Source organism: Ictidomys tridecemlineatus, chromosome 10 (genome assembly GCF_052094955.1).
Source record: "Ictidomys tridecemlineatus isolate mIctTri1 chromosome 10, mIctTri1.hap1, whole genome shotgun sequence".
Lineage (NCBI taxonomy): Eukaryota > Metazoa > Chordata > Mammalia > Rodentia > Sciuridae > Ictidomys > Ictidomys tridecemlineatus.
Window position 1 is genome coordinate 123,893,866 of NC_135486.1, and position 23,231 is coordinate 123,917,096.

Consider the following 23,231-nt stretch of genomic DNA (forward strand, 5'->3'; position numbering starts at 1 on the left):
TCTTGACTGGGGCTAGGTACTAAAGAGGCAGCGGTGGGGGCCACCGGCTTGAGAAGCACCTTTCCAAACATACACCTCCTGGCCAATCTTAGATGCCTTCCATTCTCCTCATATCTGCCAGGAGGGAAACAAGACACCACCACGCCTCACCTTACCAGGCTCACTAACCAACAACCCCCATCCACGTGTACATTGCATCTCCTGGAGAGTTAAGGTATTCAAATGCGCATGCTCAGAGAACAGGTTTGAGAGACCTGTAATAGGAGGTCCAGCTCAAACAGCAACCTCATTAGTGTGGTGTACACACTGAAATGATTATACACACTTATCCTCATAGCTGATTCCCAAGCATCTACTCTATCCTGGCCTCTGAATTAGAGAGGATCCATATTTGGTCTCTGGCCCCTTGAGTTCACAGTCTGATGGAGGAGACCTTAAACAAGCAGGTAACAGAGTTTGTGAGCCAAGGGACTGAGAAGGAGGCCAGCATGCCCTTTCTCCCAATTCACTGGCTCCTTACCTGACACCGGAGGATATTACCATGAACAGACAATTGCCAAAATAAAGGAGGGTATAGCAGGGGTAGGAGCCAGACTGTTGTCAGGGGTCACAATCACACACTAATCAACAGTTAACATTTACTGGGTATTTACTGTCTTCCAAGCATTGTACACACACACACACACACATCACACACGAAATATGTGTATAAGATACACGTATATGCATGTGTAATATATATATTACAAGTATGTGTATATATATGTATCTACAACATGGGATTAAGATATATATGTATCTACTATGTAAGATGTAAGATATAAGATACATAAGATATATATGTATCTATCACTATCTATCTATAGTTCGGCTCCAGAAATGCTGTCATAACCACTCTCCTAATCCTTTAACCCCTCTGAACATGATCACACCAAAACTCACAGACAAATCTTTGAAATACAAATCATAAAGCACAGCAACACAGGTTGAGACTTTATCATATCTACTGACTGAGCATCCTCAAATAAAATTAACTGAGACATATTCATATTTTTAAGTAAACTTTTTACTGAACTGTAATAAACATATGAAAAAGTGCACATATAATAAATATATAGTTTGATGACTTTTCAGAGAGTAAATATGCCCCAGGAATATCAATCAGTACCAGATTAAGAAATAGAACACAGCCACTTCCCAGAAGCCCCACTCTTAACCTCTCCCTGTCTGAAGAATGACTACAATCCTGACTTCTCACACCATAAGTTTGTCTGTTTTTGATCTTCATATATAGAATCATCTAATGGTTACCATTGGATTTCGCTTTTTTTATTCAAGATTTGTCCATGAGACTCGTCTAGGTTGTTGGGTGTAGCAGGACACTGGTCATTCTGCTTGCTGTGTCTAAGTCCATGGTGTGAATAGGTTGTAATCCATTCCAATTATCCTTGTGGGCTGGCATGAAAAATGCCAGTTTTTCAGAGTCTCTCCTAATTTACACTCCTGTAGAAATATAAGGGACATCCAATTGCTCTACTTTTTGCCTAAACTTGGGATGCTATGTCTTTTTCACTTTGGCCATTTTCGTTGGGGAAGACCCACTCGTATTTGCAGTTTCTGACATACACTTGGCACTCAGTTAACAGACTGTTGAATGAATGGATGAGCGAGTAAGTTGAACAGTGTAGAATCAGGCTGGTGAGAACGGAAGCAAGCACACGCGCGCGCGCGCAAACACGACACCCAGCATTTCAGGGACGCCCACCCGCTGCGGACGCACATCAGGACACAGACCCTCTCGTGCACCCCGGCACCCACGTGGTCTGAACGCACCGCTAGGCCCTGCTGCGCGCGTCTAGCCGCCGAGCTGCCCCCAGACTCTCCCTCTGGGCGGCGGGCAGGGGGCGCTGCGCGTCCCGGCGCCCCGAGGGGGCGGGCCCGGGGCGGGGCGGGGCCGGCCCGGCTTCCAGGCCTGGGCTCTGGCCGCCCGCGCCGCCCGGCGGCTCCGGGGACGGGCCGGGGCGGGGCGCGGCAGCAGGAAGCGGGGCGGGGACTCGCGGAGGCGTTGAGGAGCGAGGGAGGGCGCGGCCAACTCCCGGAGGGACGGCAGGCCGAGAGAGCGGCGCCCCGGCCTGGCGCCGAGCCTGAGCCCGCCGGACGGCAGGCGGCCCCGCCGCGGGCTCGGCCCCGGCCCCAGCCCCGGCAGCATGGCCGGCCGCACCGTACGGGCCGAGACCCGGAGCCGGGCCAAGGATGACATCAAGAAGGTGATGGCGACCATCGAGAAGGTCCGGAGATGGTGAGTCCTGCCTCGGTGCCAGGGACGGGACATGGGGTACCACCCCCCCTCGCCAGCCGTGGCCCCTGGCATTAGGTGTGTCCCTCGCCCACCCGCTGTGCCCTGGATCGACTGGGCTCTGTCCTTCTTTCCCTGGCTATTCCCGGGGGTCTACAAAGCGTGATCCCCAGCCGTGCCCTCCTGGAGTGGGAGCCCTCATCTATGTCCCGCCCCCTAAAGCTTTGACACTCCTCCTGTAAGTATGCCGCGCAATCTTCATAGCCAGGGTTCCCAGCCAGCCCCCGACCACCATGTGTGCCCCAGGGGTCTGCAAGAGCCACGCCCCCTAGTCTTACCGTCTGGAATCACTCCCATCTGTGCCCTGGGGTTTGCAGGGCTGCCTTTCTCCCTTTGACTGTACTCCATTAGCGAAACTGCCCCTACCCTAGTGCATCTCCCTAACGTCTGCAGCTACCCCAGCTCTAGAGGGGTGGCTCTCCCCTTATACCTCTCTGACCCAGCTCCCTGTCCTCCCACAGGGAGAAGCGCTGGGTGACTGTGGGCGACACTTCCCTTCGTATCTTCAAGTGGGTGCCAGTGGTGGACCCCCAAGAGGAGGTGAGCAAGCCCCACCACCAGGCCCTGCATCTGTGCAACCTCAAGCAAGCCCCTCCCCCCTTGGCCTCCACCTTCAGTCCCCACTCTGAGACCTCCAGTGTAGCAGCCCAGACAGATGTTAACGGTTATCAACAACTCCTCCCCCTTTTCCCTTTTTTCCTGCTCCAGACACCCAAGATCAAGATGTAACCCAATGTATGCATTATCTGCCACATCAGGCAGGGATTTTTGCTTTCTCTATGCCTTAGTTTCCTTATTTCTACAGCGGGGGGGACTTTGCAAGAACTAACTAGAAAGCTGGCTCTGACCTTATCTCTGTAATCCTTAGGAGCGAAGGCGGGCTGGTGGAGGGGCAGAAAGATCCCGCGGCCGGGACCGCAGGGGGAGGGGAGCCAGTCCCCGTACAGGTGGCCCTCTCATCCTACTGGATCTCAATGGTATGTAAGGATCATGGAATTTGGGGAGACTGTGAGGATTGAAGGAGGATACTGGAGGCCTCATGACAACCTTCTTGGCTGTTACTCCTACAGATGAGAACAGCAACCAGAGTTTCCATTCTGAAGGTTCCCTCCAAAAGGGCACGGAGCCCAGCCCTGGTGGCACCCCTCAGCCCAGCCGCCCTGTTTCACCTGCTGGACCTGCAGAAGGGGTCACAGAGGAAACTCAACCCCCACGACTGGGCCAAGAGAGAGGTAGGACAGTTTGCCTCCCAGGAGCCTCTCCTCTGAGTCCTGTTTTCTCCAAAGTTGAGCCTACCAGCTTAACCCTATACCTGTCCCCCCACCCCTGCTGCCTCCTGAGGGGGCCTCCTTTCACCCCTGCAGAAACTACCTCTAGCTGCCCTCTTCCTCTCTTGTTTTTTAGGATTTGTTGATAATCATCATCTGAGATTTTTGTACACATTTAATTCTTTGTTTATTGTTTTTCTTCCTATTCCTATCTCATGTCAGCTTCCTGAATGTTGGGCCCATATTATTCTTGTTCAGTAATAGGTGCTTAGTAAATTGAGTGAATAAATAATAGTGATAATCACAGGATTGATTAATAATTGTAGGATTAACAACAACTAATATTTATTGAGTCCTTTCTGTGTGCCAGGCATCCTTCTAAGCACTTCACATGTTTTTTTTTTCTCATTTAATCATCACTATAATATAGGGTTTATGATCCTGTTAAGATCCCTGTTCATAGAGTAGGAGACTGAGACCCAGAGAAGTTAAGTAAGGTGCCCACACTCACATACCATTAAGCCAGCATCCTGAGCTTGAGTGCTCCTCAGCACCTTTGTCTTCCACATATTCAGTCCCCTGTCTGGTCAAAACACTTCTCATTTTCCCCTCCTTTGCCAGTTCTGTCCAGCTCTGGCCATCTCATCTCACCCATCTCACCCATCCCTGCTCCAGCCTCCACACTGGTCTCCAGCGGTCTCCACACAGCTACCAGAACAACATTTTCTGAAGTACAAGTTTGACATAGTTATTGTCCTGTTTCTCATCCTTCATAGGTTCCCCATGGCCTTTGATGCCTCTGCTTGATACTTGGGGTCTTCAGGAACTGTTCCCTGCTGACCTCATTGTTCCCTGGCAAGAACTCCATCCACCCCATGGACCTAAGGGCTAGGTCTAGATTGTGCCAAGTACTTTGCTACTATAAAAATTATGGGTCTAAGGGTGTAACTCAGTGGTAGAGCTCTTGTCTAGCAGGCAGGAGGCCCTGAATTTGATTCCCAATGCTGCAAATAAAGAAATTATACCTAGATTTATGGGGCAAATATGCTAAGGGCTTGCTTGTATTATCTCATTTAATCCTCACAACAATCTCATGTGGTAATTACTGTCATTATCTCCATGAGCAGAAGGGTAAACTAAGATCCAGAGAACTTTTAAGTAGCTTGCTCAAGGTCAGGATTTGAACCTATGCAGTTCAGTTGCAGAATCTGTGCTTACTAAAGTATTTGTGTTAATTGTGTTCTACACCCCCCCCCCATTCTGTTTGTCTACCTAATAAAACCCTACTCACATTTCAAGGTCCTACCTAAATCTTCCTTCCTCTTTGCATCCTGGATGGCAGCCAGGGGTCTGGCTCCCTCTTGCTGCTCCTGAAGCTCTGGCTTATGTGGTTGGTGCCCGTCTGTGTTTGTTTTCCCCTCTGTGCTACTGGCACAGAGTGGCTGCTCAGAGGATGTGTGTTCACTTGACCTTCTAGATCCCGGGGGCACACCTGCAGGCAGCACTGATGAACCCCCAATGCTGACCAAGGAGGAGCCTGTTCCAGAATTGCTGGAAGCTGAGGTGAGAGCGGCTGGACTCCCGGGTCTTAGAGGGAATGGGAACTCTGGGCGATGGGTGGCTGCATCCTGATGTCCTGGAGGGAGATGTGGACCCAAGGACCCAGCTAAAGGCTTAGAGGCTGGGTTCTTGGGACTGAAAAAGAAATAGATGAAGTCTTGAGGACTGAATTAGGGCTGGTTTAAGACCCTTAAAAGTCTGAAATGATCATGGTGCTTTTCCATGTATATATATAAAAAAATCCTAGGCTGGGGGTATAGCTCAGTGGTAGAGGGCGTGCTTAGTATGCAGGGCCTCTGGGTTCTATCCCCAGCACCACACACACAAAAGTGAATCCTAAAACTAGCTTACGAAAGTCCCTCATAAACTTAATTTTTCTCAATGGACTACCTTTATGCATTTTTCAGAAAGATCAAATTCCCCCAGTGTTGCCATTATTTTCAGTGTCCTTCTTAATCTGCATCTTAGTCACCTGGCCCTGGGCTAGACTCCTGGGTCCGGAGGGGAGTGGAGTGGAGGCTTTGGAGAAGGCAGAGGCTAGGAGGCTGTACTCCTGGGTTTGGGTGGAGCTCACGCCTGTCCGCCCTTCCTCTCCAGGCCCCCGAAGCTTACCCCGTCTTTGAGCCAGTGCCACCTGTCCCTGAGGCAGCCCAGGGTGACACAGAGGACTCGGAGGGCGCCCCCCCACTCAAGCGCATCTGCCCAAATGCCCCTGACCCCTGAGAAGCCGGCCTGCCTGTCCTGTTGTCCCAGGGGCCCCTTTGGCTTTTTACAAATAAAGACCCTTTTGTAATTTTGTGTCATATGTCATTTCCCCGTCAGGGCTGGGGAGGGTCTTTGGAGACAGTTTTGTCTCATGCTCCATTCCTCAGCTGGGCTCACTGAGGCTCTAAGAGGACCTTCCTATGGTCACACATGATCAGATGTGCAGTGGGGGCTTGAGCCAGGATCCTGCTCCAACACTCCCTTACCCTGCCCTGTCTCCCTTCACTGACCTTCTTTCCCCTTCACCTTCCTCCTCCCTCTGGGAATCCCAGGACCCTTCTTCCTGCTCAGGCTTCCCCTGGGCCCAGGAATTATCACAGTTCTGAGCAGTGAGGTCCGTGATTCCCAGTTCATTCATGGGAACACAGGCCCAGATGGATATAGGGGCCTGGGATGACCCAACTTATTTTTGGCCTCAAGAGGCTGCAGCACTGTGCTTCCCTGCCTTTCTTGAGCCCTTCTTCCACCTGGTACCCCTGGCTACACTTCTGCTTGAGTCCTCCATGTCCCCAGCTCAATCTCTACCTCCTTCAAGAAGCCATCCCTAACCCTAGGTTCCATCAGTGTCCCTTTCCTTGAGTTCCCAAAACCCCTCAGGCTTTCTTCCCTTTGTTTCAACACTTATTAGGCTTGTTTTGGGGTCATTGGTCTTTGTGTCTGTCTTGTCCACAGGTTGTGGGCACCTTGAGGACAGAACTGGATCCCCAGCCTGGTCTAGCTCAACATTGGGAACAATGTAGTCATAGTAACTGCTTCATGAATAAGTGAATGGTTTGGGGTTGTCCAGGGGGGCTTCTTTAAGGAGGTGGCATGTGAGAAGCCTTGGCTCAAGTCCTGGCTTTGTAATTTATTATTTTTATGGCTCTAGGTAGGCTATTACTATTCTCTGAGCCTTAGTTTGTTCATCTGAGCAATGGGAATAATAATTAGGCCTTCCCGCCTCCGTGGTTTCTAGGAAACTTCATATCCTATCAGGTCCCTCTGTTCCTGCAAGAGAGGTAGGGTCAGATGTATTAGCCCTATTTGTATTTGTATTTGTATTTTTGGTACCAGGAATTGAACTCAGAAGGGCTTGACCACTGAGCCACATTCCCCAGCCCTATTTTGTATTTTATTTAGAGACAGGGTCTCACTGAGTTGCTTAGTACCTTGCCGTTGCTGAGGCTGGCTTTGAACTTGCAATCCTCCTGTCTCAGCCTCCCAAGCCGCTGGGATTACAGGCATGTGCCACTGTGCCCGGCCCTTTCTTTTGTTTTTTTGTTTTTTTAATTTTATTTTTAGTTGTAGATGGATACAATATGTTTGTTTTATTTACTTATTTATTTTTATGTGGTGCTGAGGATTCAACCCAGTGCCTCACACATGTGAGGCAAGCGGTGTACCACTGAGCTACAACCCCAGCTCCTTATTTTTAATGAAGGAACAGACCAAGGTTCAGAATGGACCAAATTGGAACTTTAACAAGCCATTTAAAAATATAAGGGTGTGGGGCTGGGGATATAGCTCAGTTGGTAGAGTGCTTGTCTTTCATGCACAAGGCCCTGGGTTCAATTCCCAGCACCAAAAAATATAAAATAAAAAATAAAAAGAAAGAAAGAAGGGTGTTTCCTGTAATAATAGTGGAGCCAGAGGTGGCCAGGGGAGCGAGGCATGCAGTGATGTGACATATTTGTTTCTATTGCTGTTGTAACAAGTTACTACAGACAGTGGTTAAAGCCACAAATTTATTACCTTACAGTACTGGAGGTCAGATGTCCAAAAGTAGACATACTGTACTAAAGTCAAGGTGTCCACAGGGCTAGTTCTTCCCATAGGCTGTCAGGGATAATCTGTATTCTTGACTTTTCCAGCTTCTAGAGGCTTCTGTATTCCTTGGCTTGTGGCTTTTCCCTTCTTCAACTCAGCAGCATGGCATCCTCTAATATCTCTCTCTCTGTCTTTCTTCCATCATTTCATCTCCTCCTCTGACCTTTATGCCTCCCTCTTATAAGGCCCCTTGTGAGGACATTGTGTCTCCCCGGACAGTCCAGGATGCTCTTCCTTTCTCCAAATCCTGAATTTCACCAATCTGCAAAGTTCCGTTTGCCATGTGAAGTAACACACTCACAGATTCTGGGGCTTAGGATATGGCCACCTCAGGAGGGTCATTATTCAGCCTACCATATGTGGTAATCTCAGCCATTTTCTGGGTGTGTGAGTCATGTCATTACGCCCTCTATGATCCCATGAGGTGATATGAGTGCTCTGTAAACTCTAAAGTACCTTGTGTGGTTAGTGGTACAGTGTTAAGGCCCAGAAATCAAATTCTGGGGTTAAATCTCAGCATCTGCATTCATTTGCTATGTAACCTTAACCAGGTGACTTAACCTCTGTTCTCATTTGCCTCATTTTCTCTTCTGTAAAATGGGATAACCATAATGTCAGCCTGGCAAGACTTCTGAGGATTAAATAACACAATTCCTGGAGAGAGAGTCATTGGCTTAGCACATAGTAAATGCTCAATCATTGGCAGTTGTTTTTCCTACTACCCCATTTTACAGATGAGGACACTAGGGTCTGGGGAGATACCATAGACCTGCCCACAAGTGAGGCTAAAGAAATTTTGGTTTTGGATAGGATGTCATTTCTGAGTATACTAGAGAAGCTAAAGTTTGAGTCTCCCCATTCCTGACCATCTCCTGGACACAGGCTCTGGGCAAGTGTCCCCAACCCAGGCCTGCCCCTACTTTCTCTGTGGCTAATTCCTAACCTCTTCTATAAGACACTTCTCCCATGTCACAACTCTGATTTAGGACTAGCTGTGTTCTCCCCATCCCCTACCCATGTTCACACTTTTCTTCTGGAAGTTCTTCCACCCTAAGTCTTGGGCTCTCCCCTTCTCTGCTCTGGATCCTGTCCATCCTTGGTCTCTTTCCTCTTCCTGATCTTTAGTATCTGTTGCCCTACCCTGGTTCTTCCATTCCTGAATATTCTCCTGCAATGTCCCACCTTTTTATTTTAATATTTATTTTTTAGTTGTAGGTGAATATCTTTATTTTATTTTTTTTGTGGTGTTGAGGATCAAACTCAGTGCCTCATGCATGCTAGGTGAGCTCTCTACCTCTGAGCCACAACCCCAGCCCCTCACCTTCTTTTTTAGTTATTGTTTCCTAATTCCGTGCCTTGAAGTTCTGCCCCCAATCTCCAGACTCAAAAAATTAAATAGCTTGCAACACTTTCACTTCACTCCAAAACACCCTCAGCCTCATCTCCTCATCAACCATTCCCACTGGCTCCCTGGCCCCAGGAGTCTGAGTCCACTTCCCCGAGCCATCATGTCCTAAGTCTTTGTCTTAAATGATTCTCCAGTTGACCCTCTTCTCTAGGGCCACACTGCTTTACTTTCTCCGAGTGCCAACAAATCAATGCAACAACTTCCTGGTGGGTTTCCCTGCTTGCCCATGTCCAGTTGGCAGTGGGCCACCTTTCAGAAGCCCATATCTGCCCATGATGCTGGCCCTGGCCAAAACCTTCCAGTGCTCTTTACCTGCATGCTAAAGTTCATGCTCTGCTGCTTCCACCCAACCCCAGCTACCCTCTGAACTGCTTATAATCACCCCAAAATGTCTTACCTCTTGGGTGTTGCTCATGCTCTTTGCTCTGCTAGAAGCGTCTTGCTTGCCCCTCTGCTCTTCACCTGGAAGATGTCTTCTTGTTTTTCAAATCACAGTTTCCTGGTGGCATCTTTTCTCCTTTTGATCATGCCCACCCACCTCCTGTTCTTCCTTTGCATGGAGTCCCGGGAATTGCCTCACAATGGTCTGTGTCTGCTCACATTTTCAACACCTCCTTCAGGAGGGCAGAGGAATTTCTTTGAATCATAGTGATATAAATATTGTGTACTAACTGTTTTCTGGGCATTGTTCTAGGCCCTGGGGGTACGGCATAAAGAAAACAAAAGGGCTGGCAGTATAGCTCAGTAGTAGAGCATTTGCCTAGCATGGGCGAGGCCCTGGGTCCCATCCCCAATACTGCAAAAATGAATAAACAAAAAAACAAAACAGAAAAAAATCCCTGCCCTCATGGAGCCTACTTTCAGTAAATTGTGTCCTGAGTTGGAAGTTATGAGTATCATGGTGGCTTAAGGACAGGCATATGTTCTGAGAAATGAATTTTAGGCACTTTCATCATTGTGCGACATCAGAGAATATATTTACACAAGCTAAGATGACTATGATGTCATGAAGTGATATCAACTTTTAGGACCTCTATGGTATACGTAGCCTATTGTTGACTGAACTTTAGAAAAAACAAAGCAGAATTTGGCAGATGTGGAAAGATCACGTTGCAGTTTTTAAATAAGGAGGTCAGGAGATGCCTCACTGAGGAGACATTTGAAGAAAATTTCAAAGGTGAGGGAAAAGGCCATGCAAATATCTGGGGAAAGCGCATTCTACGCAGAGGGGACAGCCGATGTAAAGGCCCTGAGGTGCAGCCCTGGCAAGGAGATCAATATGCCTGGAGTGGGGAGAGAGTGGTAGGAAGTAAGTTCAGGTCAGGTGGGGCCTCACAGGCAGGGCAAGTGCATAGCCTGTCATTCAAACTGGAAGGTTTTTGAGAATAAAACCAGGAAGAGTATTAAAAATTATATGCAGATAGCAGGTGAAATCTGTGACAACTAGAATGTCCGGTCATCCTCCTTGGAAACTATTGTTAGGACTTGGGCTTTTGCTTTGGATGTGACAAAGAGCTATGAAGGGGTCTTGAGCAGAGGGACAACATGATCAGACTTAGGTTTTTTATTATAAAAAAGTTTTAAACATACAGAAAAAAGAAGTTTTGAATGAATTGAAATAATTCAGTAATTTAAAGAATTGTATGATCCACACATACACTTGCCACCTAGATCCTGTACCATTTTACTGAATTTGTTTTATCACATACCCATAGCCATCCATCCTATTTCCTTGATACATTTCAAAATAAGCTGCAGACAATTACACATTCCTCTAAACACTTGGTGCACACCAAGTTAACTAAAGTCCAGGATTTGTTTGTAGGTATATTTTCCCTTTGAGGTAAAATATCTATATATTGAAATGCACAGATAACTGTACAACTCAATGAATTTTTAAAAATGCAAACATGCATAATGCAACCATTATCAAATACAGAACATCACTAGCACCCCAGGGAATTCCCCTTTCCCAGCTCCAACTCCCTAGGAGGCAACCACTATTGGGATTTTGTTTCTAAATCACAGATTAGGTGAACCTGTTCTAGAACTTCCTATAAATGGAATTATTCAGTATGTACTCCTCTGCATCTGTGTTCTTTTCTTTGGCATAATATTCTTGAAAATCATCCATGTTGTTTTATGGCTCAATAGTTTGTACCCTTCTATTGCTGAGCTGCATTCTATAGACCTGGATTTGACCAACAAGATCACTCTCTCAGTGAGATCAAATGGGTCCAGGTTCCCTCCCTTCCTTTTTCTCCTACCACAAGCCTATTAAGCTCAGGCTTCAGAGACCCAGGTGAGTGCCCTCTGAGAAGATAGCCTTTTCCCAGAAAACTTCAAGAAAGGGGAGTCTATGGCATCCCCAGACAGACCTCCTATACCAGGGAAGGCTCTAACATGACCAAGCACCCAATTTGCCCAGCATTGTCAAGCTCCATGTCCCAGGAAACTGGTCACTCTAGCAGGATCCTGCCCCTGGGGCTCCCTTCTCACCCCATCCTGTACTCCTTTCCTCCTAAGAATTGATTTTCCTTAAAACTCCAAACTGGTCTACTCCTCCCCGGTTCCAAACCTTTATGGCTCCCTATGGCTTTGCCTGGCAACCCAAAGAATATTCTCAGACTATAACAAGAGTTTCTTGAACTGCTGCACCTTGGAACCACCTGGGGAATCCTTTAAAAATTCTGACGCTTGGCTTCTACTTCAGATATTTTTAATTGGCATAGTGGATGACTTGGGCATTGGGATTTTTATAAGCTCCCCTGATAATAATAATGTGCTGTGACACTTGGGAACCACTGGCCTGTGGGAATGATTTGCTTGGCTTACACATTATTGAATATGTTGACAACATTTAAGATCAAGTGATTTCATATATAAATCTGGACTCCCAGCTACCCTTAAAAGCAGAAATACATGGGGCTGTGGTTGTGGCTCAGCAGTAGAGCGCTTGCCTGGCATGTGTGAGGTGCTGGGTTCAATCCTCAGCATCTCATAAAAGATAAACAAATAAATACATAAAGGAGGGGGAACAAGTAGAATATGAGACATCAAGTTTGCCTCCCAGAGGGCATCACAAGGGAATGCAGCAGCACACTGGACACCCTTGAAGACAGAGCATATGCTTTGAGTCAGCATAATCTCTACCTTTCCTAGTGTTTTATGTTTTCTTTTTTTCCTTTTGTGCTGATATTGAACCTAAGTGTGCTCTACACTCCCAGCCTTTTTTATTTTTTATTTTGAGACAGAATCTCACTAAGTTGCACAGGCTGGCCTCCAACTTGCAATCCTCCTGCTTCAGCCTCCTGAGTCACTGGGATTAGAGGCATCTGCCACCACACCTGGCTTCCTAGAGTCTTAGTCTTCTCATGTTCCATTACATAGCCTCCAGGTCCAGCTCCATAATTAGACCTTTTAGGCACTGGCTTCTATGCCCCTTTCAGCCTCCCCACCGTCCTAGTAATATGTTACTTCCTGGCCTCTGACCACATGGACGTTGTGATGTTCTGTCATGCCTGCCTCTGCCCATGCACCAATTTTCTCTGCATGGCAAACAAATACTTGTTTATTTGGGGCCCTGTCCATCTCCCTTGCTCCTCTCTTTCTCTCAAGCTCTCCACCATCTAACACTCCTGACTTCCAACTCATCAAAGCTGGCCAGTCTTTTCCACTTAACACTTGCTGCTAGTAAAGTCTATTCCACTTTATTTGCTGCTCCCTTAGCCTGGGAAGTGCTTCTCTTCCTCTCTTTCCCCTTCTTCTCTCATCCTAGCCAATGCTTGCTTGCTTATCTTTCAGGTTTCCTTGACTTTCAAACTTGGTCAGGTCCTGGTTTAGTGGTTTAGTCACTGTACTTCCTCTTGCATGGGACATATCATTTCCGCTGCTAGAAATAAGACCACATCTGTCTTCTTTACCTCTGTCCTCCTAGGGTCTAGTGTAGTGCAGGGTAAATCATTTTTCATTAATGATAAAAGAAAGAACAAACCCAATTACATCTCTCTTTCTTCACTGGTAAAATCCTATTACTTTTCTGGTTTTATTTATACTATGGCATCCAACTCTATTCTCCTGGAGACCAAAAATGTTATGGAGGTCAGGTGATCAATGCATTGTTAGCTCAGGATCCATCTCACCTCAGACCAGTGTGTCCTCAAACTGGTTATTTCCCCAGTTCCAGAATGTGTTCTGGAACAGGCACACTCAGCAACCAGCAGAATCTCCACATCAGTTCCCTGTGTCTCTGCAAGACTGTTAAGGCAGGAGTGTTTTTTGCTTGGTGACCTCAAAGCCCCACACAGGGCAAGCTCAAGGTCAGAACACAGTGACTTACTTTCCAATGTCTTATATTTGTCCATTTTTCAGATTGAAATGTCTTTCTTGCTGTCTCCTCCTTTGTTCCTCTTCAGTCCCGCAGCTGTGGTGTGGGAAGGATCAGGATAGGAATGGAGGTGTTCCCTGGTTCAAACTGATTTGTACTGATTTTGAGCAAATCACCTTCCAGTATCTAGACCTTGTTGCCTCCACCGAAAAATTGAACTAGCAATCTTTTGGGGTTCATGGTCTGAGTTATATGTAAACTTTTTTTTTTTTTTTGTAAAGTGACTATTTTCAATGTTTACTTGTTAGAACCCACGTAGTAGTATCGCAGGCACTTTAGGGGATTTGGGAAATGCAGTGTTGTAATCTGTGATCGGTCATTACCCTGGTTGAGGTTTCCATGTATATTTAAAGAGGGAGGGAGCCAGAGAGATGCTATCGGACTAAAAGAAATCAGCCCCAAAAGGGCTGTGTTCTGGGTCAGCTGCTGTTACCTTCGGTCGCCTCGTCTGTAACGTGGGAGCCTCAGCCCCTGCTTCCCGCGCGGCCTTTTGTGAAGCCGCGAGGAAACAAAGGAGGACAACGTGCCTGGCGCGGCCCCGCGCTGAGAGCCGGGCGCGGCCGTGGGAAGGGTTAAGGCCACCGACGCGCCTCTGGCATGCTAGAGTGGCCGAGGGCGGACTTCCGGAGGGGCGGTGGTGTTGGGGGTTGGGACGCCGCGGGGTGCAGACCGCCGGTTGCCCCCCCCCCCGGGCGCCAAGTCCGGACTCGTCTGCAGCCGCTGTGTGCGCTTGGAACGTGGAAGGCGGGTAGTTCAGTCTTGGTCCTGGCCGCGTCGGGACTGGCGGCACCGAGGCCAGGCCCTGCCCGCTCGGCTCCTCCGCAGGGGTCAGCGCTGGCGATTTTGATCTTGGGCAGCCTATTAGCCTCTTTCGGGCGTTGGTTTCCTGAGCTGTGATGAGGGCGTGAGGATCCCAAGGGTAGTTGAGGACGTTTTTCGGTGTTTTCAACTCGCTTGCGATCCACAGTCAAAGAAGCCAAGGCTGAAAGGAAGTTTGGAATTGGAAGGGCATCTCTCCCACCTGCTGTCCTGTTCCAGGAAACCAAGTTTTTTTTTCTCTCTCTCCCTCTCCTCCCCTCCCCTCTCCCTTCTCTTTTCTCTTCTCTTCTCTCTCTCTCTCTCTCTTTTTTTTTCTCTTTTTTTCCCCCCCGTGGTGCTGGGGATGATACCCAGGCGCTCCGCCACAGAGCCAAACCCCCGACATTTCTGATAACAGACAGGATTTCGAGCTCGTGGCATCGAGCGTGTTACACAAAATCATCTCTTGTCATTATTCTTCCTATCTCCTGAGTTGGGACCTCTTTCCACTTATTACAGATAGGAAAATTGAGGCTCAAGGGTGATTTCTCTGGTGTCATGATTCAGGTCAGGGCCCAGGTTTGTCTGAGCTGCTTGGCACAGGGCTTACCATCCGATCCCGTAACAAAGAGCAGGATTGCTACCACTGGTTCACAAACCTAGCTAAATTGAAAGAATAGCGGGGCTGGGGCTGGGGCTGGGGCTGGGGCTGGGGCTGGGGCTGGAGCTCAGGCTCAGGATCAGGCTCAGTGGAAAAGCACTTGCCTAGCATGTGTGAGGCACTAGCTTCGATTCTCAGCACCACATATAAATAAATAAATAAAGGTCCATCAACAACTAAAAAAAGAAAAAGAATAGCAGTCCCGGTTCAGGTGTCTTTGATTCCTTTAATTACCTTTTTAAGATGAAAATGCTTTATTAATACAAAAGCTATAAAGCACTGAGAAATTTAAATAACTGTGTTGTAAATAGTGGTTTTTAATGTGAGAATCTTTATTTTGACAAATAAGGGCACTAAAACAATTTTGACATGAAAAGTTAAAATCAAAAGCAGGTAAAAATAATTGTTTATAAATTACTGTAGAAATAATTCAAAAGAGGGTCAATATTCTTAATGAAGATAAGCCAAAATGTGTTCAATTGTATGAAGTCTCTTCCCTTTATTGGATTTATGCTATTTTTCATATTTTTTAAAACAATAGCTCTATTAATATATAATTAATATACCATAGATTTCACCCATTTAAAGTGTACAATTCATTGATTCTTCCTATATTCAGTTTTCACTTTAACCAAAGGCAATTTTAGAATATTGTCATCAACCCTGAAACAAATTATACCTGTTAGCAATAACTCCTATCTCTTTCCCTCCAGCCTTAGACTGTCACTAATCTGTAGATTTAAGGATTTCTTCTTTTTTTAGAGAGAGGTGTGTGTGTGTGTGTGTGAGAGAGAGAGAGAGAGAGAGAGAGATCTCAGCGGACACAACATCTTTGTTTGTATGTGGTGCTGAGGATAGAACCCAGGCCGCACACATGCCAGGAGAGCGCACTACCGCTTCAGCCACATCCCCAGCCCAAGATTTAAGGATTTCTATCTCTATAGATCTGGCTATTTTGAACATTTTATTTAATTCTCTATGTGACCTTTTGTGACTGAGGTAATCTTTTTCTTTTTGCAATGGGCATGAACCCAGGGCCTTGAGCATGCTAAGCAGCACTCTACCACTGAATTATGTCTTCAGCTCCCTAGGGTTTTTGTTTTTTGGTACTGGGGATTGAACCAAGTATGTGTTACCACTGAGCTAAATCCCCACTGTTTTGATACAGGGTTGCTAAATTGCTGACTGGCCTTGCTAAGTTTCTGAGGCTGACTTGGAATTTGAGATCATCTTGCCTCAGCCTCCCAAATCCCTGGAATTATAGGTGCACCACCATACCTGGTTGAGGTAATCCTTTTCAACAAATAAAATCCAGGCCTTGAGCTCAAAGTTTTGGATCGTAACCATGGCTATCAAGAAGCGAACAGCATGGTTCTGATTTTGACCCATATATTTTTACCATTATAGGGTAAATGATAGGCATATCCTGTAAACATATATTTGTCTAAAAATGTGCTGGGGGTGATGGTGCAAACCTCTCATCAACTCGAGAGGCTGAGGCAGGAGGATCACGAATTCAAAGCCAGCTTCAGCAGTTGAGCAAGGCCTTAAGAAACTTAAGGAGGGGGGCTGGGATGTGGCTCAAGCGGTAGCGCGCTCGCCTAGCATGCGTGCGGCCCGGGTTCGATCCTCAGCAGCACCACATACCAACAAAGATGTTGTGTCCGCCGAGAACTAAGAAAAAATAAATAAATGTTAAAATTCTCTCTCTCTCTCTCTCTCTCTCTCTCTCTCTGTCCCCCTCTCTCACTTTCTCTTTAAAAAAAAAAAAAAAAAAAAAAGAAATAGCTTTCCCTTCTTCCAGCTTAATTTAAAAAAAAAAAAAAAAAAAAAGAAACTTAAGGAGACTTTGTCTCTAAATAAAAAATAAAAAGGGTTGGGAATGTGACACAATGGTAAAGCACCCCAGGGTTCAACCCCTGGTACAAAAAAAAAAAAGTGATTAGTTAAAACAAAATTAAGTAAAAAATACAATATGTATCAAAGGAGAATGGGATATGAATGAAGTTTGGAAAGCACTGGATTTTCTGATTTAAGGTTCTTCAGAACATAATTTGAAAACAACCCTATTATTTAATTTCAGTTTACCAATAACTTCTGTGAGAAAGTATATCACTTTACTAATGAAGATAGAATTCAGGGCTGAGGGTGTAGTTAAAAGGTAGAGTGGTTCCCTAGCATGCACAGAGTTCTGAGCTCTAAAACAACAAAACAGGTTCAGCAAAGAAGTAAGTATCTTATCCAAAATGACACAGCTAGTGACAAGACCTAAGTCTATCTGATTCCCAAAACCACCTCCTTACCAAATCTGGAAGTAAGAGCTGGGGAATGGAACAAAAGAGACTGAAACAATTAGACCAAAACATGTGAGTGCTTGGTTGACTAAGTTGTCCTGAGTACCCCTTTAAACAAATATTCAAATATTTCTGTAAAACAATTTATGACCCTAAACAGAAATCCTAACTCAGTCACCATTGGGCTTTCTTCCCTTGAACTTCCTCACCTGGAAGTTGTTCCCTGGGTATCCAGCATGTGTGTGAGTGAGTGGAGTCTAATCATAGGTCATTGTGGTTGCTGTTGGCTTCATTGTCCAAGCCCACAATCCCTAGCTTCTGGCCTGTACAACATGTGGGCACTAGAATCTCTGGACTGGCTAGGACTCTGTACATAGGATCCCATGTTTCCTAGAATGTTAGCCAGCCACCTGCTCTCTGGTTTGGCACTTCCCAGGACCACAGCCATGGGGCTATGAACCAGGGCTCCCTCTCTTTCCTTACTGGCCAGGGACTTTCTCATCCCTTGCTATGCTAACCAAGACCCTCTGCCTCCACATTCAAACCATACTCCATGTCTTATCCTTCACTATGGGCTTTAACAGCACGTTAAACTCACAGCTCATTTCTAGTAGATCTAGTTTCCTTTTCCAGACAGAGCTTAATTAAAAAAAAAAAAAAATATATATATATATATATATATATATGTATTTATTTTAGTTGTAGTTGGACACAATACCTTTATTTTATTTATTTATCTTTGTGGTGCTGAGGATGGAACCTGGGGTCTCCCGCATGCTAGGCTAGCCCTGTGCTGCTGAGCCACAACCTCAGCCTGACAGTTTAATTTTTTTAAATACATTTATTTTTTTAAAGCGAGAGAGAGAAAGAGAGAGAGAGAGAGAGAGAATTTTAATATTTATTTTTTTTAGTTATCAGCTTTGTATGTGGGCTGCACGCATGCCAGGCGAGCTCTCTACCACTTGAGCCACATCCCCAGCCCCAGTTTAATTTTTAACCCTTTCAAAACTGTAGCATATACAGGCTAATGTTCTTCATCAACCTGGATGAGAATCTCAACCTACTCCAAGTAATTATATGATACTTGTGTACCATATCAAACAAAATTATGATAAGTAAGCTAGGTAATAATCTTTTTAAAAAATTTGTTTTTAGTTGTAGATGGATGGACACAATATCTTTGTTTTATTTATTTATTTTTCTAATGTGGTGCTGAGGATCGAACCCAGTGCCTCACACATGCAAGGCAAGCGCTCAACTACTGAGCTTACAGTCATGACCCCTAGGTAATATTCTTAAGAGTGCTACATTCACACTCACAAAATCATTTCAATTCTGAGATAAGTACTATTATTATTTCCATTTATAAAACAGAAGCATAGAGAAGTCACTTGTTCCCTGGTTAGTAGAGGCAGATTTGAACCCATATAGTCTTTATATCAGCATGAGCACTCTCAAACACAGATGAGGACTATTTTATCCATCATTTGCAACAATATTTTTGTGTTATATATTGGGACCCTCTTAAGGCAGTCTATAGTTGTTTGGGAAATAGAATTGTGGATTCCCAGGCTGGGATTGTGGCTCAGTAGTGGAGTGCTTGCCTAGCACGTGTGAGACACTGGGTTCGAGTCACAGCACCACATATAAATATCAATAACTAATACAAGTACTTTTAAAAAAAGAATTGAGGATTCCCCTTTCCAGAGAGGAATCCGAGTACCCAGAACCTAGCTTTCCCACCCAGGATAGCTTTCTTTTGCCAGTCCTGCCTCTCTGGGGCTGAGTTTACTGACTACTGTTTCCCTGACCTGGAATTACCACCCTAAATTATTGCTGTGTACCACACACAGGGCTAGGTACATTTACAATTTCTTTGTTGCTATCACCCAGCTAGGAAATATTATCTCCATCTGACAGACAAGTAAATTGAGGTTTAGGAAAGTAAGAATGACTTGCTTAGGAGCACACACTAGTGCTCCTGTCAAGGATTGGGAACCCAGATGTCCATCCCAGAGTCCACTGCTCTGTTAGTTCTGTAGTGACCTTGCACAGTTGGGAGCCAACTAAGTGAGGAGTCAGATTAGCTGTGACAAACTAATGAGAGTCACTCTCTTCGGCCCCACTATTTTTTTTTTTTTTAGTATTTATTTTTTAGTTTTAGGTGGATACAATATCTTTATTTTTATATGGTGCTGAGGATCGAACCCAGTGCCTCACGCATGCTAGGCAAGCACTCTACCTCTGAGCTACAATCCCAGTCTCTCCACTTTTTTATCTGTGAAGAGGGTGTTTTTAAGTAGAAAGGACTCTTTTTTTGGAGAGTCCTAAGGCCTGCCTAAGTTTCTAGCGCCATTTTCTGCCTAAGCTGTTTTAGAGAACAGCGACCAGGTTCAGAGTTTGAGATAAAAAAGAGGGGTACCCTCAAGTCTGCTTGGGGAACATGAACATGATGGTAACAATGGGTCCCATTTACTGGGTCTAATTCACGTGCCAGACCCTGGGCTACACACACACACACACAGAGTCATACTGTAGCTTCTCTAGGGAGTTTTTAGAAGGGAGTTTTCTTAGATAGAGATCACTACATTCTGTCTTCTAATTGAGAGACAAGGAATTATTTCTATTAATTCCTTCAACAGTCATGGAAGTTCTATTCTCTGCAAGGCCCATGCTGAGCTTTAGAAATGATAGAAAAGACCAATGGAAGGTGTTAACAGCAAGAATGTCTAGGTGACAGGAATAGTGTTACTTTTTTCTTTTTCTTTCTTTCTTTCTTTTTTTTTTTATTTTTTTTTTTTTTTTTTTTTTTTTTTTTTTTTTTTTAAAGAGAGAGTGAGAGAGAGAGGGGGACAGAGAGAGAGAGAGAGAATTTTAACATTTATTTATTTTTTCTTAGTTCTCGGCGGACACAACATCTTTGTTGGTATGTGGTGCTGCTGAGGATCGAACCCGGGCCGCACGCATGCTAGGCGAGCGCGCTACCGCTTGAGCCACATCCCCAGCCCCTTCTTTTTTTTTTTAAAGAGCTGGGGACTTTATATGTTGCCCAGACTGGCCTTGAACTCTTGGGCTCAAGCCATTCTCTCGAATCAGTCTCCCAAGTAGCTGGGACTACAGGTACACACCATTATGCCTGGCTAAAGTGTTACTCTTTATTTCTTCCTTTCTGTATTTCCTAGTTTTCCAGAATGCACATATGTGGTTTTTAAAAAAAAAAAAAAATCAGTGCCCTCCCTCCCCTCAAAGTATACAGTACTCTTTCTTCAATTTATTTACATTTCATGGTGTTGGGAATTGAACCTAGTGCATCTTAATCTTATCATTAAGGGAGGTGTTCTACCACTGACCTATAACTCCAGCCTTCTTTCTCCATTTAAAATATTATGTGCCTCAAAACTCCCATGCTGTGAAAAATACTAGCAAGGAAGTTGGGACTTTGCTAGAAGGTGCCCTCATAATTCAAGTGACAGCTAAATCTGCAGTCCCTTATAAGTGAAAAGATCAAGTGTCACAATACCCCACTTTCCTCCCCCTAAATCCCTGACCCCCAAGCAGTGCAGTACTGGGCCTTGATGTTTTAAGAAGTACGGGGGCATTCTGAGTGTCATAATTTCTGAGGATGTTACTGGCATGTAGTTAGCATGCCCAAGGGATGCTGGCACCCACACAACCAATGTCCCACCCAGAAATGCTAGTGGACTCCTATAGGTTGGCCATGTGGCCTTGGAGGTGTTTGAGTCGAAAATACTGCCTCTCTGGGCCATGACTCCTAGGCTGATCAGATCCAATTTCTGAAGAAGTTTGAGAACCAAAGCTAGAAAAAAATGAACTGAAATAATGGCGGCCAACAGAGGCCAAATCAGGAGTCTGGTAGAGTCACTGTGCAAGGAAGTATGTGTGATGCTTCTAAGGAACAATGACATGCCAGGGTCCTGTGATTTCCATGGGTTGCAAAGGGCATGACCAATGTCCCAAGGTATTGTGAGGCCCCACATGAACTCTCATCAGCTAGAAAGCAGAGAGGGATATACAAAAGAGCCTATAATTTTTTTTACTATCTCATTAAATAGACAATAAGTGATATTTCTTTTATTTTACAATACTGGGGGCTGAACCCAGGGGGCGCTCTACCACCAAGCCTCATCCTTAGCCCTTTTTAGTTTTTATTTTGAGACAGGGTCTCATTAAGTTGCACAGGGTAGTCTGGAACTTGCAGTCCTCCTGCCTGAGCCCTCTGAGTCACCAGGATTACAGCAGGCGTGCACCACCATGTCTGGCTTAAATGAAAATTAATAGTTTAAAATTTTAAAGCATTTTAAACTATCTACTCTATTGATAGGTATTCTGTGTTCCTTTACTTTTCTCTTGAAATGGAAGATTTATTCTTCCAATGACTTATTTTGACACAGGTAACTTGCTCTCTAAGAGGAATGTTTTGTGGGATGTTTGCTGCCTTTTTAATTTTACTGCTCCAGGTGCCTAGATGATGACAATAAATGATTGGAGATTTGTATGTGCTGGATCTGAAATTCTTACAGTTACCTAAAAGTTGGACAGAAAGAAATAAATTTGTACATTTAATAATTTAATGTAAAAAGAACTTAAGATTATGGGAGTATTATGCCCCATGCATAGTACCTAGCTGAATGTTTTGTGCAATTTATAGTTACAATTAAAATAATTAAGGTTATAGGCTCAGAGAAGGAAAGCAATAGGCTCAAAGTCACACAGACAGATAGGACAAAGATGAAACTACAACTCTGGTCCTCTATCTTCTGAGATCAGTGCTCTTTCTACTTAGTTTCTTTCTATGACTGTCATCTCATAAAGCTATGGCCAGTGAAAAAACTGCAGAGTTGTTTAAAAAGTGAGAAGTGAGCCAGGCATGGCAATGTATACCTGTAATTCCAGCTATTTGGGAGGTTGAGGCAAAGTAGACTGAAAGTCTGAGGAACCAATATAGGACTCATTATCTGTCTGTCATTACAATAAGCTACTCCCAACATTACCCACCTCCACATCTGGACCCACCTCATTTCTACTGAGTCTTGGAACTTGTACATATAAATTAGAGATTGTATTATAAATAAGACATTTGGAAATAAACTTTTACCTTTTATTTTTAAATATACATCTCATGAAATTATATACATACACACACACACACACACACACACACACACAAACACACACTGGGGATTGAACTCGGGCACTCAACCACTGAGCCTCATCCCCAGCCCTATTTTGTATTTTATTTAGAGACAGAGTCTCACTGAGTTGCTTAGCGCCTCATGGTTGCTGAGGCTGGCTTTGAACTTGCTATCCTCCTGTCTCAGCCTCCTGAGCCACTGGGATTATAGGTGTGTACCACCGCACCTGGCTTCATGAAATTCTTTCATACTTTCTGCTACCTAATGAGTAACACTTTTCCCCCTTTTTTTAAATTTATTTTTTAGTTGTAGGTGAACACAATATCTTTATTTCATTTTTCTGTGGTGCTGGGAATTGAATCCAGTGCCTCATGCATGCTAGGTGAGCATTCTACCACTGAGCCCCAGTCCTAGCCCCACACATTTCCCCTTTTAAAAAATGCTTTTATAGGGCAATATAGTTATACATAACAGTGGTGTTTGTGATAGTGAGGTTCATGTATTATATGCATATTTATATATGCATATAACATAATTTGCTCCATTTCACTCTCTGGTATTTCCCCTTCTTTTTTTATATATTTATTTTTTTAGTTTTAGGTGGACACAATATCTTTTTTTTTTTTTTAAAGAGAGAGAGAAAATTTTAATATTTATTTTTTAGTTTTCGGCAGACACAACATCTTTTTTGTATGTGGTGCTGAGGATCGAACCCGGGTCGCATGCATGCCAGGCAAGCACGCTACCGCCTGAGCTACATCCCCAGCCCAACACA

The 23,231-nt window shown here is 44.9% G+C and overlaps 1 protein-coding gene across 1 annotated transcript; it reads left to right on the forward strand.

Moving 5' to 3' along the window:
• Positions 1 to 1,970: 1,970 nt before the first annotated feature.
• Bcl7c (BAF chromatin remodeling complex subunit BCL7C) lies at positions 1,971 to 5,977 on the forward strand. The gene is made up of 6 exons (XM_078024036.1): positions 1,971 to 2,299; positions 2,818 to 2,896; positions 3,225 to 3,333; positions 3,427 to 3,588; positions 5,102 to 5,187; positions 5,782 to 5,977. Exons 1-6 carry the CDS (start codon positions 2,208 to 2,210, stop codon positions 5,905 to 5,907), a joined length of 654 nt encoding a protein of 217 aa, XP_077880162.1. The 5' UTR covers positions 1,971 to 2,207; the 3' UTR covers positions 5,908 to 5,977.
• Positions 5,978 to 23,231: the final 17,254 nt, after the last annotated feature.

Coding starts and splice junctions, on each gene's coding strand:
- Bcl7c (XM_078024036.1), top strand. CDS start 2,208: ATGGCCGGCCGCACCGTACGGGCCGAGACCCGGAGCCGGGCCAAGGAT. Junction 3,334..3,426: donor CATCCTACTGGATCTCAATG/GTATGTAAGGAT, acceptor TTACTCCTACAG/ATGAGAACAGCAACCAGAGT. Junction 3,589..5,101: donor ACGACTGGGCCAAGAGAGAG/GTAGGACAGTTT, acceptor TTGACCTTCTAG/ATCCCGGGGGCACACCTGCA.